At 42.0% G+C, this 19,213-nt stretch overlaps 1 protein-coding gene across 1 annotated transcript in view; it reads left to right on the forward strand.

The window, feature by feature from the left end:
• Positions 1-16,757, forward strand: part of GNA13 (G protein subunit alpha 13) — a 562,986-nt gene extending 546,229 nt beyond the window's left edge. Inside the window, exon 3 of the mRNA XM_044085113.1 lies at positions 14,359-16,757. Within this exon, the coding sequence (XP_043941048.1) occupies positions 14,359-14,931 (573 nt within the window). The 3' untranslated portion in view covers positions 14,932-16,757. The remainder of the gene's footprint in view (positions 1-14,358) is intronic.
• Positions 16,758-19,213: the final 2,456 nt, after the last annotated feature.

Consider the following 19,213-nt stretch of genomic DNA (forward strand, 5'->3'; position numbering starts at 1 on the left):
GTCAGATTTGTCAGATGAAGCCATGCATGAACTTCCACATTCTAATGACTTGAATAACCATTTAAACTTTAATGGTAGCAAGTGCTGTGAAGCACTATACAATTTCAGAAATAAAAATGCCACAAAAACTAAGAGCTGTTGTGATAAGTCAGACTCTGTGACTTTGTACCAATGTCAGTTCCTGCTTCAGATATTAACATTGGTAAGTCTAATTACAGTATAAGCCTTGACACTACAGTAGTACATTTTCTAGGAAGAGTTTAGCAACTATGAAACGTAAGAACAAGGGGAGTTCATGTTCTGCCAAATCTAGTCATCGTAAAGAAAATCCCAGTATAGATTTTGGGGAGGAGGACTTGTTACCTAAAAAAGATATGATCAAAGTTGTTTTCGTTTTAACTTTCCTGACATATGCAACTACAAAGTCATTGCTTAGGAACTCGAATACTGATACTGTGACCACACTGCATCCATTTCTTCTTTATATCCTGAAGTGCTCATAATGTCCCCACTGTTAAATAAAAATACTGAATGTCGATAGTCGAAAAAAATTGAATTCGTACAAAAAGTATTAATTCCTGATATTGTTAAAACGTCTGACAGTCGTAACCCATAAACAATGTCAAAATTAAAATAACTTGCCCTAAATTATAATACTGAGAGATTCAATTCTTAGACCTACAATAAGTTAGTCAAACTCTGTGGGGATAAAGTAACTAATTTCCCTTTCTGGTCTTAAAGTTTTGAGGCTGTTGTCACATTTTACTAAAACTGTTAACGCAAAAATATAAATACAGTAAAATTGTATTACCTGCTGAATACTAATGACCTTAATTTGACTCCGGTAAACCAAATGAAGTACTCCATACTAACCGTATTAGAGTTTGGAAAAGCTCATGTTGAGGTGATATGTAGTGAGATTATGCCATCCCCAAAATGGAATGACTACATTTTCATAAAGACATTCATATATAAAGCTCTGCTTATGCAGTGGGGTTATAATGTCAAGATTATTTACTTTGAAAAAAGTGTATTTGACCAATTATTTAAGCATAACAAGCTGCACTTTAAACTCCTATGGATTAGGGTTGTTTTTTACTAGCAAAATTACGCCATTTTCAGGAAGGGTTCCTGTTTTACAAGTCTCTGTATCCATACAAGGAGATGTTGTGCTTTAGGAGGTTACTGTTGTAGTGCTCAGAGCTTGTAAAGCACAGTAATTCAATGTCTTGTTTGGTACAAGGAATTCTGGCATTAATAGCTGTAAAATAATATTGAAAAGCAGATTCTTTGCTTCCCAGGATACACAGAGTTTGAGAATGTGTTGAAACAATAGCTGGAGGTGTTATGTTCCTAATAACATAAAAATGTAAAATCCTATTCAGTTACTATTTACTACTACCTAGAATCTGCAAATAGAAATATGGGGTACCAAATATTGGTAAATAGTGGTAAGACTAAGCATCTCTGATGCACTTAAATTACCTCACTAGACTGAACAAAGTTGTTGATACTTTGGGTGATTTTAGTTACCCAGATATTAACTGGATTCAGCATTGTACCTTGTATATGCAGTCTGAACACTGTGTACTTTACGTATAATTGGTTTTCAGCAACTTATAACTGGAAAAAAAGGGGCAAACACTCTAGACACTTTAGGGACGAATGTATTGATTGCTTTAAATAATATTGTCATAGGGTCCCCCTGTAGGAACATCGGATCACAATTCTGTAACATTTGAGATCACTGCTTGAAAATGTATTGCCAAATGTGACAAAGTATCTGTCATAAGGTAATTTACCAAGATTTATTTGCATTAGCCACCACCAACTGGGGGTTTGAGCATATTAAGAATGAGGAGTATGTTTGGTAGTTGACAGTTGAAAAAGTACTCAAAAGTAGCTTAGAGGATGTTTCATCATTAATAGGCAAATCTCAGTCACTGTTTTCCACCATAGTGGAATAAGAAGCCTACTTCCTTGTATAAAAGGAAATAGGATATAACGCAGGGAGAAAAAAGCATTGATTGAGCTAGGCAATGATAAATCCAAGTGCATAATTGTAGGCAGGCAAGGATGGAGGTACTTTTGTGACTAGCTACAACCAAAAAATAGAAAACATGCTGGAAGATAACAGATTTTGAGTTATTTACCATGGATGATATAAAAAGAACATACAATGTATGAAACACTGATCTCACCATATTGTGGGAAGAAAGACTTATTACTGGAAATCTTTATGTATTTATAGAGCCCAAGCTCTCATTTACCCATATTTTTTTTTGGAATACCAAAGCCACAGAGCAGAGAAGCCCCACCCTATAGACGTGGTGGGAAGTGAGGAGGTTCCCTTAATGAAACCATGGCCATTTACCTTGACTACTTGCTGAAACCTGTAGCAGTAAAGAAAAAGTCTTACATAAGAGATTCAGTGGATTTTCTGGGGAAAATAAAAACATTACAGTGGAGATTGACAGTATTTTATTAGCTATTGTGAAATCTTTATACACAGTGCTCCCTCACAATTACTGTACAACAGCAGATCTGATGTCAATTTTCATTCCATCCTCAACTGCTGGATTCTGATCTAAAGCACCTGATCCAACTTGGCTGCTCATGACAACTTAGAACTCTCGTGCTTCTCCCTTACCCACATTGCATCATCCCCCATTGCCTCAGATCTCGTTTGCCATTTTTAGATGAAAGACATGATTTGTCTCAAGGTATTTGGGATAGAGAAGTACTTATGTTTAATATTTTAACAATAATCTCTCTAATCTTTTATTGTACTAGTGTACTCTATATACTGTTAGTATCTCTTTCTCCCTGTTTCTCTCCTTTACCCTTCTACGTTTATAGTAGTCCTTACTACCTTTGTAGGCAGCCTCTTTCTCCTTTAAAAAAAAAGTTTTCAGTGTATTGATAGTTATTAGCTCTTTAAGTCTTGTTGCCTTTGTTTGTACTTGTAGTTTTTCTTTGTGGTAGTTACTATAATCGTTTGTTCTGAGCTAACGCGGTTGACAGAAAAAAATTCCTGCAGGTTTTAAGAAGTGTGGGAAGTGTGGTCAAAAAATTCCGTTCTCTGACTTGCACCCCCTTTGTGTTTGTTGCCTTGGTCCTCACTACCTGAGAGAGTTGTGCGATACGTCATGTGTTCACCACCACCCCCCCCCACCCCCAAGCGTTAGTGGAAAGCAAGAACAAATTTATCTTAAAGGAATTTTTACCGTCTTCTTTTGGTGATGTCATAGCTGGAGAAACCATCAAAACATTCACACTAGTCTCAGAGCTCTTTTGTTTCTTCTAAGACCTCGGAGAAAACTTCAAAAAGACCTTCTTGGGATCCTACAGTTTTCTAAGATCCGCCCAAAAAAAAAAAGAAAGCTTAAGCTATCCGATCTGACACCCTCAGATCAGGCAAAAGTAAAAAGTCTTCAGATCAGGCTGTTTTTTTTTATCCAAAGTCTCCAAAAACTAAATTTGTCAGATCCGAAGATGTCGGAACTGCCAAGACTGCTGGATGTACTTCCTAGGACAAGGTACTCCCCATCTGTGGACCACATCCCATTGAGTGCCTTCTCCCTTTCTGTGTAGACCAGATTGTCCTTCCAGACAGTCCTGTCGCTCGTCTAGAAGCCTCACTGTAGATGTGGAGAGGGTAGTGAAGACTGATCCTGTCAGCACAGTCTCACCCACTTGTTGCTTTGGCTTCTACCCTTTTGGGTCAAGAAGTCCATACATCCAAGGCACTCCCTCTAACTCTTCCTCCTCTGACTCCCTCTGGTTTAGGAGCCCTTGGACCCGAGTTGTCCAAGCCCATTGTCTTCGGATCTGAAGATTGCTGTATCCTCAGATCTGAAGCTTGCTGTGAGCTGCTCAGCGTTATCTGATCCAGAGAGCTCTGAGCTGATTCTACCCTGTCTGATCCGTGGTGTTTTAGTAGTCTGAGGGCTTCGGAGCATTCTCTACACCTCAGAGCTTCGACAAGAGTTAGTTCGGCTCTGACTTCTGCTTCTGGGTGAGTTTCCTCAGAGTAGGGAAGGACCAAGGATCAGAAAGCCGTCCTTTCAAACCCAAGTTCCTATCCCTCTCTGGGAAGGTAAGCCTTTAGGACTTTGGAGAGCCCTGTCAGCCACCATGACCCAGATGGGTCCTATCCCCTTGGGTCCTGTATCTACATCACCCCTATCTTTGCATGAAGAGTCTCCGCTAACCCTCCCACAGGGACAGCCGGTACCAAACCCCAGGACACCCAATTGGGTATTTCCACCTCTTCCGATGCTACCCTTGATTACCCACTGAGGAGATCTCTCTGAAGAGGACATGTAAGAGGAAGTATCTGGATTCTCCTGAATCTGTCATGGAAGACGCAGATCCTGGAGACGTTTGGTACCGGCCCGTCTACTTCATGCGTGATTCTCCTGCCGACGAGCTCCTTGCATTGGTCTCAACAGCAGGCATGGAAAGAGCATGACACCATTGAGCCCATTCCAAGGTAGCCTGGTAAAATTATGACCTGTCCAGAAGACTAACAGTTCTGGTTCAAGTGCTCCCCTATTGATGCTATGGTCGTAGCGGCAGCCACCGGAAAAGAAGTAGTTGAAAAGTTCCACTTCATCCCCCTGACGAGGAGTTGCAGTCGATGGACAGGATTGGAGGAGTGTCGACGCTTCTGTGACCTTTGCCTTGAGGTGTAATTATCTGGCACATTTCACAAGACTACAGAGGGATCTGATAAAGGAACAGTCTGATTACCCTTGCAGGGAACGGCCTGAGGTGAAGGTTTCCTTCACCTCAGAGCTGGTAACCTTACAATCAGTATCAAATTTGTCCATGAAGCTTATTTCCATTGTGATAGAAGGAACCCCAAGAGCAGTGGGTTCAGACGTAGCCATTAGGAGATGCGTCTGGATGCACTTGTGTGACTTTGAGCCTTATAAATCTACATTCGTCAGTTCATTTTGATGGCGCATCTCTCTGGCCCCAAAGTGAAAGATGTATTGTCCAGGTGTGACAAGGATGGAAAGACCCTTTCTGCCATGGGCATGTGTTTTTCCCCACAGCCCCGCCCCAAATATCCTTCTCAAGGAATCAAGGGGGTGGAAAGATGTGGTTCAAGAAATAACCGGTATCTTTTCCAGGACACGCATGGAGGGTCTTCCCCCAGAGGCAAAGGGGGAAAGTCAAATGGGTAGATGCCACCCTCACAGCAGAGGAGGCCTGCAATATCAATTGTCCAGAGAACCATTCTTTGGCAAACCCTTCCAGCACTTCTGAACGGAGGCCCGATTATTCCCTTCTGGATAAAATCTGAGGTAATTTTCCCTGCACTGGAGAGCCTGGCTAGAGAGAACAAACAATACTTAGCTGCAGAGGATAGTATCCAGAGGATATACTATTCCATTTTCCCTTCCTCCTCTAATTTCCAGGAAAATCCCCCAATGTTCCACCCAGTCAGAGAAATCAAGAAGCCATTCAAATAGAAAAACTCCTAAACAAGAGAGTTGTCCAAGAGGTTCTGCCAGACCAGAAATAATCCGGGACTCACTTGAGATTCTTGAAGACCAATTGTGGATCTTGGCATCCTGGACAGATTTGTTCAAAAAATAAAGTTCAAGATGGTCACAGTTCAGTCCATTTGTCGGTTCTTGGAAAAGGATGACTGGATGTGCTCAGTATATTTCTAGGATGCTCACTGGAGATTCGTACACTTCCAGCTAGGAGACTGTCATTAACAGTTCAGAGCACTGCCCTTTGGTCTCACCACAGCCCCCAGAGTATTCACTAAATGTATGGCAGTGGAAGTAGCTCACTTGAGACTGCAAGGATTCTATGCGTTTCCATACTTAGATGACTAGCTTATTACCACTGTGACCAAGAATCAACTCAACATGGCAAGAGAAGTCGTCTGTGCTTTCACAAGGTTAGGAATAACCATAAATTCCAAGAAGTCAAATCTAGAACCAGCTCAAATCCTCTAGTTCATAGGAGCGCTACTCAACACAAGGTCAAGATTAGCCTCCCTTTCCTTTTCAGGAGTTCAAACTTTAAGGCCACAAGTCAAAAAGATAATTTTGCAGCGCCACAGTCTCAGGTTGCCTAGTTCTGCAAGCTGTAAGGATCAATGGCATTGGCAATAACCCTTGTTCCAATAGCCAGGTTTCATATGAGGAGTCTGCAGTGGATGTTGGCGTCTCAGTGGTCGATTCTGCAGTTAGCTTTGTCTACTCCAATACAAATTGCCAACTCGTACAAGGAAAGCCTGATACTTACTGCGGTGGTGGTCCTGCGGTAGTGTTGCCGCCTCTCAGTTAAACTTTGCCCGTTCGATTCTCAGAGCGTCTTCTGTGTAGCGACATGCGTGAATGGGCGTTCCTTCGTTGAAGGTTGTGCATTAGGCCCGGCAAGCCAGTACATAAAAATCTACTGCCAATCATTAGCGGACCGGAGTTCCGCTGTGGCGACCCCTAACCGGGAAAAGCCGAAAGACGCAAGGAAAGTCTGATGTGGTAAATCCAATCAGAACTGCTAGAGCAGTTTATCTCCTCGCAGCCCAAGACGATGGTGACCACAGATGCTTCCCAACTAGGGTAGAGGTGGGCATTACCTGGGAAAGACGGTCTAAGGCATGTGCCCCATCCCCCAACCCCCCTCCCCCCGAAGAGGCCAATTTGCATATCAATGTACTGGAGTTGGAAGCGGTGATTTTGGCATTGCAAGCCTTTCAGGATGCTAGCCTGTCAGGAATGACTGCAGTTCAAACAACATCAGTAGTTTGGTACATCAAACAAGGAGGAACTAGATCGTACCTCCTATGTCAAGAAGCAGTAAGGGTGTTCAATGGGGGGGGGGGTCTATATTATAACCGAAGATCTGATGGTTAATCCTCGTTCATTCCTTACGTATGGGTATTGGTTCCTACCTTGGAACCGAGCCGGCCATCTTCCAAGCTCACGTCGGCTACAAACCCTCAAGCTAAACTCTTACCCAGAATTCCCCTCTCCCTGTTACCTCCAATTTTGTTTGCTGCATCGCCATTCAGTCATGTCAAGCTACTTCTCTTGAGCTAAGTACAATATTTTGTCATACTAGTCTAAAACAACTTTTTCTCAGAAAAGTTACTAAATTGTTTTCTCTTGCCTTATCGCATTTAGCAACTATCCTTTCTTGAAAATTTTCAATCCTTTTTACCATGAAGTTCTTTCTTCTTTACCATCGTTGGTAGACCCCTTTTCTTCATTACCTTCGGGTATTTCTTGTACCATTGCTGGTATTCTGATTTCTTTCTTTCCTATCATGGCAGATAAAAAAAGGTAGTCCAGGATTTGAGATGTTCGGATTGTGGCCATAAATTACCTACTTCAGATGCACATTCTCTGTGTGTCTATTGCTTGGGTGTGCCTCATTTTTCAGTTGATCTGCCCTGTGGAATTTGTAAGAACTTCTCTAACAGGACGTTGATTGAGAGGAAAAATAAATTGTTATTCAAGGGACTACTCAAATCACACTTTTCAGAGGCCATTTCTGGGTCTGAAGCTTCAACCCCTCCAAGATCCCGTAAGAAAAAGACTGATGATCATTCAAAGGCCAAGTCTCTTCCTTCCTCCCCGGCTGGGGACTCCCACCAACCGTGACCTAAGAAGGCTAAGCTTTCTACTTTGGATCTGACTTTCAGCTCCAGCTCTTTCAGTGCCTAGACCTTCGGCACCAAGGCCATCGGCGCCATCTGTGATTTCGGCGCAGACTAGAGTGCCCTTTACCGTATCTGTACCGAGGGGCTCCTCTGTTCAGACCTCTACCAGCACCAACTATCCAGTTGGTGCAGACTTGTAACCATATTGGCTCCGACGCCTTACACGGAACAGACACCTTAGTTATTGACACCAATTATTTCTGTCCCAGCCTCGGCGCCAACAACCACTTCGGCACCAACCTTATTGTCGGTGCAGACCATGACTTCGGCACCGATTATTTCCTCAGTGCAGACACCTGTAGTTCAGTCCCTTACGGCCCCGTTTTCAGTGCAGACTGGTGAGGTGGGCACCGAGCTTGTCCCGTCTTTGGATAGACCTGACTCTCCCTCAGCTGTGTCCGTGAAATCCACTAGACACCTCACTGTACACTACATGTTGCGTCTTGTGGATAATGTGCTTTTGGCCAGAGGTATCCCACCCACCCAGGACCTATCCTTCCTTGGGAGGTGATCACCCTTTGCCAGACCCCTACTTATTCTCCTCCTTCATTGCCTTTAAAGCCCCTTGATATAGCACAGTCTCCACCCCCCCCCTACGGTTCCCTTTATGGACCTCACTAAGGAACCGCAGTTGCCTTTGTAGCAGGAGAGTTTTGCTATGACCCAGGATGTCAGCTGTGACGTACATAATTTGGTGTTTCACAGCCATCCAGGGACTCTGAGTTGGCAGGCTGAGCCACTTAGGGGAGGGGTGACCCCTGTCCTGGACACTCACCCCTCTTCAGGTGGACCGGCCTTCCAACTAATGGAGAAGGCTTTGGTGTCTGCTGGCGATACTGTGCTATCAATCTCCCCGCCCTCCTCTGGACCGCAGTGTACACAAGTCGCTCCTAGCGGACACCGGGTGCAAGGGCCTCAGGATGTACTCCACAGGAAACCCCTTTTTGCGTTGTCTTCCTCAACTTCTGCCTCTGAGGAAGTTCATCGAAAAATCTCGTGCAAGAGGAAGCACGTGGACTCCACAGAGGAGTCCCTTACTGAAGAGGCAGACTTTGATGGGGAAGGGTCCCATCAGTCACCCTCTGAGTATCCTTTGGTGATATCCTTGAAATCCTTAGAGAGGTGACTGGCAGCCGTGTAACCCGACCTCTGAAGAGTCTGTGTTCCCACAGGCCTTTTGCGCCCTACCTCCTGGGTTACTCCACCTACCAACAAACTGGTCCGGCTCGTCGTACAGCATGCGTGCAAAGCTCCTGATACTGTTGAGGCCATTCCCTGGAGGCCAGATAAAATTTTGTCCCCACCTGCTGCTGACTCCCAGTTGGTCCAAAGGTCTTCCTGTAGATGCTCTGGTGGTGGTGGTCACAACCAAGAAGGACCTGGCGGAAGAAGAAAGCCAGACTGTCCATCCGCCCAACAAAGTGTCACGGACTCTGGACAGAATAGGGAAGCGTACTTTTGCCTCAGCGACCTTTGCAATCAGGTCCCTGAATTATATGGCGCACTTCACCAGGCTTCAAAGGGATTTAATTTCTGAGCTCTCAAACTTTGGCTGGTGCCATGTCTGAGTTCCGTGACAGTGGCCTCTCAGCTGGCTACCATTGAAATGATATCAAACTCCACCATGCGTCTGATATCTCGCGTATCAGAAGGAGCAGCGAGTTCAGGTGTTTTGAGACGACATGCCTGGATGCACTTATGTAATTTCGGGGAACCCTTCAAGGCTTCCTTTCTCAATGCTCCCATCAAAGCCTCTTAATTTTTTGGACCCAAGGTTAAAAGCACAGTGGTCAGATGTGAACAGGATGGTAAGACCCTTTCTGCTGTGGGTGCCCGTTATTCCCCTCAACGTGCTTTCTCCAGAAACCAGAAGAGTGGGAAGATATGGTACAAAGTCTCAGGGTCCTTTCCATGACACACAGGCCGAGTTCTCCCCTAGAGGCAGAGGGGGCAACTCACAGGAAAGATTCCCTTTTCGGGGCAAAGGGGGTCCGCGTGACCAGGGTTCCATGGACTCTCTTCCTGGTCAATCCTTCCAGCACTCCTGAAGAGCGGCCCAACTCCTTTCCTCTGGAGGTGGTTGGGGGTCATTTCTCCTTGTACCCTTCTGCCTGGCTAACCATCACCACTGACTCTTGGGTACAAAGGATAATAACCAGAGGTTACCATATTCCCTTCGATCTTTGTCCTGCCCCCCAACAAACTTACCCAGCGTTCCACCCAGTCAAAGGGGAAGAAGCAGCACTAGAGATAGCTAAGCTCAGAAAGAGTCATCCAAATGGTCCCTCCAGACCAGATAGGATCCGGATTCTACTCAAGACTATTTTTGGTGCCAAAGAAAACCGGGGACTGGAGACCAATTTTGGATCTCTGTGTAAAGTTTGTAAGAGTACAAAAATTAAAGATGGTCATAATGCAGTCTATCCTCCCACTTTTGGAAAAAGACGATTGGATGTGATCGATAGAGCTTCAAGATGCGTACTACCACATAAAGTTGGACAGGCCATCAAGAAGATTTCTGCGCTTCTGTGCGGGAGCCTGTCACTACCAGTTCCGAGTACTGCCCTTCGGACTCTCTACAGCCCCCAGTGTGTTCACAAAGTGCATGGCAGTCATCACAGCTCACTTGCAACTACAAGGATTCCAGGTGTTTCCATACCTAGATGACTGGCTCATCGCCGCCCCCACCAGACATCTATTGGAAGAAGCCCTGGCATACACTCTCCTAGCTGCAGAAAGGCTAGGCATAACCATAAACTGGCAAAAATCCTATCTCACCCCATCTCAGTCCACAGAATTCATAGGGGTCATCTTGAATATAAAGAATTGCAGCGCATCCATTCCAGAGCACAGAATTCTAAGGATAAAGCAACAACTGATCCCAATCCTTTCAAGGGAGAAATCCACAGCTCACTCGGTCCTACAGCTGTTGGGTTCCATGGCAGCCTCCATCACCATTGTTCCCCTGGCCAAGTTCTACAATGGCTACTGCTCACCCAATGGTATCATTTTCAGTATCCTCTTTGAGCCAAAATTCGAGTAACTCAAGGTGCAAACAGGATTTAAATTGGTGGATGACCCACAACCCGTCACAATGGTCTCGCCCATTCTCCCCCAGCAGCCCAAGGTTACAGTGACCACAAACACCTCCCTGATGGGGGGGCTATGTCAAGGACAGACAGTCCAAGGCACTTGGTCTGAATTGGAGGCCCAACTGCATATAAATGGCGGTGCTTCTGGAGTTGCAAGCATTCCATCCCCTGCTGCCATCTTGGGACTATTGCGATACAATCAGACAACATGGCGGTGGTCTGGTACATCAGCAAGCAGGGCGGAACCAAATCTTACCCCCTTTGTCGAGAGGCCATGAGGATATGGCAATGGGTGATGGCTACCAACCGTTTTCTTCTAGCAACACACATTCCCGGGAGTTCTAACGTGATAGCAGGCAGACTCAGCAGGTGCATTCTACAACCTCACGAGTGGTCCCTGAATAGCTTGATAGCGGCGGATATCTTCCACCGCTGGAGCCGTCCTTGCTGCCGACCTCTCTGCATCCCCGACCAACTGCAAATGCAGCAACTTCTTCACCCTGATTTCCCCCTCCGGGACAGTCACCCAGGGATGCTGTAGTCCACGATTGGCCCTCAGGTCTTCTTTATGTATTTCCTCCTCTCCCTCTCATTCCCCAGCTTCAGAAGAAAGCCAGTCAGTTGAAGAGCAAGGTGATCCTCATAGAACCATATTGGCCTCATCAGATTTGGTTCCACTTCCTTTGGCCTCACCTGGTAGATCAACCATGGATTCTCCATCCAACCCCGGGGTTGATCTTCCATTCGCAGAATCTGGTTCATCCCAACTTGCTACAACTGGCTCCCGCAATTCCCTTGATTGCCAGGCAGATTTATCGATTTTTACCAATACAGGACATTCTTATTGCATCTCATAAGTCTCATAAGCAAGTGGAAAAGATTTACCTGTTGGCTGAAAAAAGCAAGTAGATCCCTTCTCAGCACCAGTGTCAGTAGTACTAGAGTTACTTAGCCGATCTATTTCAATCTGGTCTATCGGCCTTTACCATTAGAGTTCATTTGGCTGCAATATCTAATTTCCATGAGGGTGTCAAAGACTCCTCTTATGTCACAAATTATGCAAGACCTTCATAAAAGGTGTGTATCATCTGAAGCCCCCTTTTAGAGAACCTATTCAACCATGGGACCTGTCATTATTTCTACAAGCTCTGATAATGCCACCTTTCAAACCAGCTTCTTGCATCTCTGAGCTTCAAGCCTTATGCATAGAGTCCATACTTGATTTTTCAGAGATAGTGTCTTTGAGAACTAATCCTTCACTTCTGCCAAAAGTGATCTCTGAAATGTCCATTAATCAAACCATTGAATTGCCAGTTTTCTTCCCCAATCATTAAAACAAAGGAAAGTATTGCCTACATACCCTGTTTCTACTTGAACAGGACCAAGGCCTCTCGTAAATCAGACCAGTAATTTTTGGCCTATTCTGGACCTAGATTAGGATGTGCTGTTGCTAAGGTCACATTGGCTAGATGATTGAAAGACCTTGTGACCTTCATTTATACACAACGTAGTATTCCATTGCCGACTACCATAAAGGCTCATTCGACAAGGTCGTTGGCAACTTCTGCTGCCTTCCATGCTAGAGCTTCTTTACATGACATCTGTGCAGCTGCAACTTGGGCTACGCCTCATACCTTCATCAATAATTACAAATTGGATTTGGCCTCCACGGGAAGAGCATCTTTTGATTCTATGATGCTCAGGAATGTCCTTCCATGAGAGCCTTCCAGGAATAGAGGTAGCTGGGGACTCTATCCCATACGTAAGGAATGAACGAGGGTTAACTATCAGATAAAGAAGTTGTATCTTACCGTAACGTTCCATCTGTATTGTTGATCCTCATTCAGTCATTACGACCCTCCATCCTTCCCCCTCCCATGGCTTCTAGTGGATCTCACCATCCGGTTCTTTTAGGTCATTTGACCAGAGGTAGCCTCTACCTTCTTTTGACTTGCAAACTCAGTCTGAGGTAACAGAGAGAGGGGAATTCTGGGTAAGTTTAGCTCAAGAGTTTGTAGCTGACGCGAGCTTGGCAGATGGCCGGCTCGGTTCCAAGGTTGGAACGGATACCCATACGTAATGACTGAACGAGGATCAATGATACAGATGGAACGTTATGGTAAGACATAACTTTTTTTTATAACTTCGAATACAATATGATCGACACCATATGGTCGAAGTTATAAAACTTTGAATATGTATAAAAAAATATATAAAAAAATTATTACGGTAGGTGTCTTTACGATAAATGTTAGAAGCTCGACACTTGTTAATATATGTTTGTTAAATTCCATTTTGTTTTAGCGCAAGTTGATTTGCTTTTTGGGGACTACTCTGCTCTACTGGAGGTGAAGGAGCTTAGATGGCAGCTCCGTTTGGGTGCCGAGTCCTCCCCAAGATTAAATGCCTTTAACTTAAAATGTGTACTCTGGTGGCAACAGTGAGAATTGATTTCCATTATGTATTAAGGACTGCAGTTTTATATATATTGTTTTGAAATGTTCATTTCTTAATTACTTTTTAATTGTCTAGTATTACCTGTTTGTTGAATATTTTATATATTAGATCAGACAGACTTAGATAAGATAGTGTAGTTGAGCGGTACTTGCCTAATAAGTAGATTTTTGGTTGAACGGTCATTTTAATCCCAACATCTTTGTGGGGAAAGGTAGTCTTAACCGTAAAGCTACCCATCTTTCTTCCTCATTATTTATGGGAATTATTTCCTTTCTTGGTTTGCATTGATATAAAAAATGTTTGCTACATTTATTTGGGGTTGCCGCTTTTTACATAGTTTTAGTAGATAACAGCGCACATGCACACACCCATATGTGTTCACCACAAATGCCCTTTCTGTCTGAAGGTATTCTGTGAAGAACTGGAGGATGCGTTCTCATGGTGATTTTTACGTGGCAGTCCTCTAAACACCACCTGTGTCCATAACTGTGTCAGCATGGGCTTACTGTTAGCAGTTTTCTTTCTTGTGAGGGCTATTAAAGAAATGGCCAGACTAATGCACCTTCTTTGAGTGAAACTGAATGTTATGTTTTACTGTAGCCTGTCTTAAAAGACACACTGGTAGGAGTCTTTCACAACTGCAGTTAAATATCTTGATGCACCTTGAGAGGGATTTATGTACAGGTTAATTATGCTGCTTCTCTTCCTAAGGTGCATTTAGTCTGCTACAGGAGCATCTGTTGATACAATGGCTCTTTTCAGTTCTTCTGGACCCCAGGAAAGAAGTGAAAGCTGTATAGTGCATGCTTCTAAACACTATCCACTGTAGTAACAAAACTGAGTGGTGTTCCTTATTGCCAAGTAATTTGGCTGGACAACTGACGTCCACATATCTTACTGCCAATTGTTTGTTCCTACAGCAGAGATCCTGTTTGAGTATGTATTACAATAGTGAGCGTCTTCACAAAGTCATATTTGTAACAATTTTTGTTACAGCTTTGTATGCCACAGCATGTAAATTTCTAATGTAATGTAGACTAAAGTTTAAAAACAGATGATTTATGTGAAAGTGTAATTGCTTTCAATTCAGAATGTTTTTCCTTTTTTTCTAAATAGGATTATCTTCCATCGCAACAAGACATCCTTCTGGCAAGAAAACCAACTAAAGGAATTCACGAGTACGACTTTGAAATTAGAAATGTGCCTTTCAAGATGGTCGATGTAGGTGGCCAAAGATCAGAGAGGAAAAGGTGGTTTGAGTGTTTTGACAGTGTGACATCAATCCTCTTTCTTGCTTCCTCCAGTGAGTTTGATCAGGTCCTGATGGAGGATCGACAGACAAATCGGCTTACAGAATCACTAAACATTTTTGAAACAATAGTTAACAACAAAGTTTTCAGTAATGTGTCTGTCATTCTTTTCCTAAACAAAACAGACTTGCTTGAAGAGAAAGTTAAAATTGTGAGCATCAAGGACTATTTCCCAGAATTTGAAGGAGACCCTCACGACTTAAGCAAGGTCCAAAATTTTTTGGTGTCATGTTTTCGCAACAAACGCCGGGACCAGCAGCTGAAGCCTCTTTACTATCATTTTACCACTGCTATTAATACAGAGAACATTCGTCTGGTTTTCCGTGATGTCAAAGATACCATACTTCATGACAACCTTAAACAGCTCATGTTACAGTGATATACATTGACTTTTGAATAATGCAGATAACTTTCATGGATGCCAAAATAAACATTTCATCATTGGCTAGAAGAAATGTATACTTCAGAAGGACTTCCTGAATTATGAGCAGGGAGCCACTGGTCCGCATTTTCACTGGTTACTACTAAATAGGTGATAATTTCTTCCATTAGGGATTCAGGTTTTGCTGAGTAATTCAGGCTAACAACGGAGTCTTTTAAAGAATACTGATTTCAGTGAAACATTTGTTATCCAAAAGGCCGTGACCTTTTTGTAAATATTTACTTTATGGTTAACGCCCATTTTGTTGCACGTGTGCAGAATGTTTTCTATTTAGGCAAGCTTTGTCTAAGCGGTAAACTTGCTGCATATATCCCGCCTTCATGTTTTTACTAAATCAGAATATCTAACTTTATTGATTTTAGAATTGTAAAATTTTAAAGAAATGTTTTTATTTTATGTTTACAGTAAACATTTTGGTCTAGTACTAAAGTGGTGGCAGTACTTCTGTGAATGCAGGTTATGCAGAACTGAGATTTGTGAACAGCAGAGCCACTTGCGTTTACAGTATATACTCTATCGTTGGATAATTGTTGCCTAACATGATAGTTATTGCTTGTGAGCTGTTAAAAGTTGTAGAACTACAGTGTCAGGCTGAATGGTAAAGTTTGCATGGAGATGAAAATAATAAGGCCTTAAGTGCAGTGTAATTTATTTCTGCTTATATGGCAACATCAGGGGTCCAAACTTCAACCTTAAAACTCAAGCATGTCTGAAATGCACTTTCAAAATAAGAGGAACCACTTTGTGAACATGAATAGTTATAAATCAAAGCATTTAGTACTTCAAACTTAAGAATGAATCCCCTAGATATTCTCATTTATTGTAGCAGCATAGTGCAAATCCAGAGCACCTTAAAGCCAAGCCTTTTTTCCTGTACTTCAGGAAGGTAAGCCAGTTTTATTTACTAGTAATGTGAGTGCTCATATAAAGTCTTTGTAACTTGATGCTCTGCATATCTGCTGTATGACCTCCCCCATGTGTTTACATTCTTAATTCTTTAAGAACAGAAATATAGCCTTCCAAACATGCTAAGGCCAAGAGGGCCTAAAATTGAGAGCGCCAGTAAATGAAAGTTTTATGTAAGACTCAGTACTGAAAATTGACGTTTTAACATTGTAGCATTTGATTGTAAAGACCACTTTTTTGGGAGAGGGGACTGTTCAAGTGTATTGTCCCAATATATGTTCCTAATGATGCAAGATTGTTTAGCATTTCTGCCAGTATTGAAAATTATTAATTTAACATAAAAGCATTACTAAAATGGGCTGGTTATGCAAATTATTTGTAAGGTGCCTTGCATTTTAGTAGACTTCAGCAATAATAAGTCATTTTGAAATTCAGTAAGAATTCTAATTGTAGATTACTTGAAACACACTCAGTATAATAGAACTTTAATTATAGCAATAGTGACATATATCACATTGTTGCCTACTGCATACCTCTCTGAAAGTGCTAAATTTTCAGCTTGCAGGTCAAACTTCAAGCCACTAATGTAGGTAAACTGAATTCCAATGTTTTGTGCCATCATTTTTTTTTCTTAAACTGCATACATTATCCCTTTAAATGTCATGTGCCTGATAAAAAGATGATGTAAACTTAACCTCATAGATTGTTAACATGTATGTTCCCACAGCATGCCTGTGTACCACATGACTGAACAATTCATTTAACAATGCCAAAGCTGCCCTAAAAACAAGCAACCTATCTTAAGTAGGTATTGCCCATTTAACAGTAACTGATGAAATAAATCTGGAATTTGATGAGTTAATGCTTGATCAGTAGTAGTATGTAATGCTTACTTTGCCAAATGATGCATTGCTGAGTGCAGTGCAGTTTTAACTGGAATTATGGTACTGTCTTTGAGACCAGCTATTAGTGTTGCCTGATTGAATGTGGTAGAGCATGGTTAAGATATTGATAGCAGCTTGTCAGCACTCACCCAGGAGGGGAAAACATGTACTGAACAACAGAAGTTTCCAGAAACTCGCCATATTGTCTGATGCCTTAAAGCTGGAGAATGTGCCATGTTTTACACTTCATTGTCTGCATGAGAAGAAGTCTTTCTGGCAAGGAACAATAGTTTTCTTTTTGCCATAAATGTGTGTGAAAAATTAACATCTTTAATGTCTGCTAAGAAGGAAATGGGATCAAAACAGCTTAGGACTCTATCAAAGGAGGTTTCTAACCCAATCCATATGATGAAGTATTAGTGTGCGGTTCAAAATTTGCAGTGTGCATTTACCATTCAGCATTTTCTGTATGTAGAGTATGGCTAGCACAAAGGTAATTTTCCTTAACACCAAGATGTTTCCATCCTTGTAGATAATTTCATCATGCGAGGGTACTGAATAGTGCACTTGTATGTTTTAAAAATTGCACATCAGTACACAGCTGTGCAGCTGCGAAAGCTGTTAGGAAAACTGATCTGACTATAACGTCTTATGAACTTTTTGTTTTCGTTATTACACGAGTATGTTCTGTTTACAGTATTTGTTTTGTCTTGTCAGATTATCCCTGCACAGCTTTCATGTTCCTTGTATACTTTGCCTTCAAATGCCAACAGTTTTCTGTCACATGCGTACTTGGGTTCAGAGGAAAAGGTGGCAGTGATGCTCTTTAGTGCCTTTAGTTGCACAGACCAGAATTTTTTCTTCTGCATATTACTTAATATGCAGATATGTTAATGTCAGTCTAAACTAAGCAGATAAAAGGATCATTTAGTTGAAATACTGAGGAAAGGACAATAAGTAGTGTTGATCTGATTCCATGCCCATAAGAAGTTATATGTCCCGCGTAGATATGACCTTGTCTTTTTTTTTTTTTTTAGAGTCCTTAGAGCACTGTGCACAGATATAATTGTATTTTCTCTTACCACCTTTGTGACATTTTAGTTGATCAGCAGTATTTTTTTTTTTTTTTGTAATAAAAATGCCATAAGGAAAAAACTTGAAACAGCCTGTTTTTGTTTTTTGTTTTTTTGTTTTTTTTTTTTTTTTTTTTTTGGAGGGGGGCTGGCACAATGTACTAGATGCACTGGACTTTTTTTTTCATTATCTAGTGATGATAAAGCCCTCTTGCATAATCTTGGAGTAATTTGCTTAAGGGTTTGTCCGCAGCAACCATAATTTGGTCTTTACTCAATTACTGACTTGTTTTTTGGTAAGTGTTAACACTCAGGCTTTTTTACTTTAATCATATGCATGTATAAACTGTGACCACATTTCTCAACTGTCTAGGTTTTGGCTTCATTTTTGGTCAGTTTCTTAAAAAAATTCTGGCTTTATGGCAAATTTAGGGTTGAAGTCACCAAATTATGGCATACATTTGAGTTTCAGACTTCATATCCTTTAGAAGATGTGTGCTATTGCAAAACTTGTAAGAGTAATATTTAAAGTCTATATTCCTGATTTTGAACCTTTGTCACCCCCCATTATTTTTGGCTTTGTACAGTTTTCTTGCACTTGGAGGTTGAGATATGACTGCCGCATAAAAGCTCGATACAGAATTTTTTTTTCTGTGCATTGGCCATTTAACCAAAATGATAAGATTAGAGCGGAGATTCATTCTCCCATGCCATTTTATGGCATTACCGTGAAAGGGCTAGCCACACGACAATGTAAACCTTGGCTCTAGATGATTCGTTGTTGAAGTGGCACCCTGGCCCCATGTACAAAACTGGGATCTAGGGGTGGTAGATGGACTGTGAGGGTCTTTGGAGATGTGCTTAGGATACTTTGACACTTTAAACAACCTTTTTACTAGAGAAAAAAAATCCAATTCATATAACATAAGTTGATTTGATTTTCCTTTTTGAAAAGTTTCCTTAAATAGCTGCAGAGTTATTCTAAATGTACTTGCACAATGTTATACTGACCACCTCCCCTTCTTAAGTAATTGGTATTGCCATTTAGGCCTGAAGATTGAAACGTATCTTCAACCATTATTTTCTTTAAAAGAACAATTTACAAAGTACAGGATACCTTCTCTTATGTAGTTTTAAAAGTAAACTAAAATGAATTTCTAGAAGAAAATGTCTTCTAGAACTTTTGCATCTGAAGTGGTTTACTTCATTTGTTCTTCAACTTGTGAGTTACGGATCCGTATCAGATCCGAGCCAGCAACTTTTACTAGCATCTGCTCCAAACTCCTCCCCTTACCCATAGTACACCTCCACTGCCTTCCATCCCCAGATCTCGTTTGCCGCAAATAGCTTATGCAT

The sequence above is a fragment of the Protopterus annectens genome, chromosome 10.part0, assembly GCF_019279795.1.
Source record: "Protopterus annectens isolate FY-2018-M chromosome 10.part0, PAN1.0, whole genome shotgun sequence".
Lineage (NCBI taxonomy): Eukaryota > Metazoa > Chordata > Ceratodontiformes > Protopteridae > Protopterus > Protopterus annectens.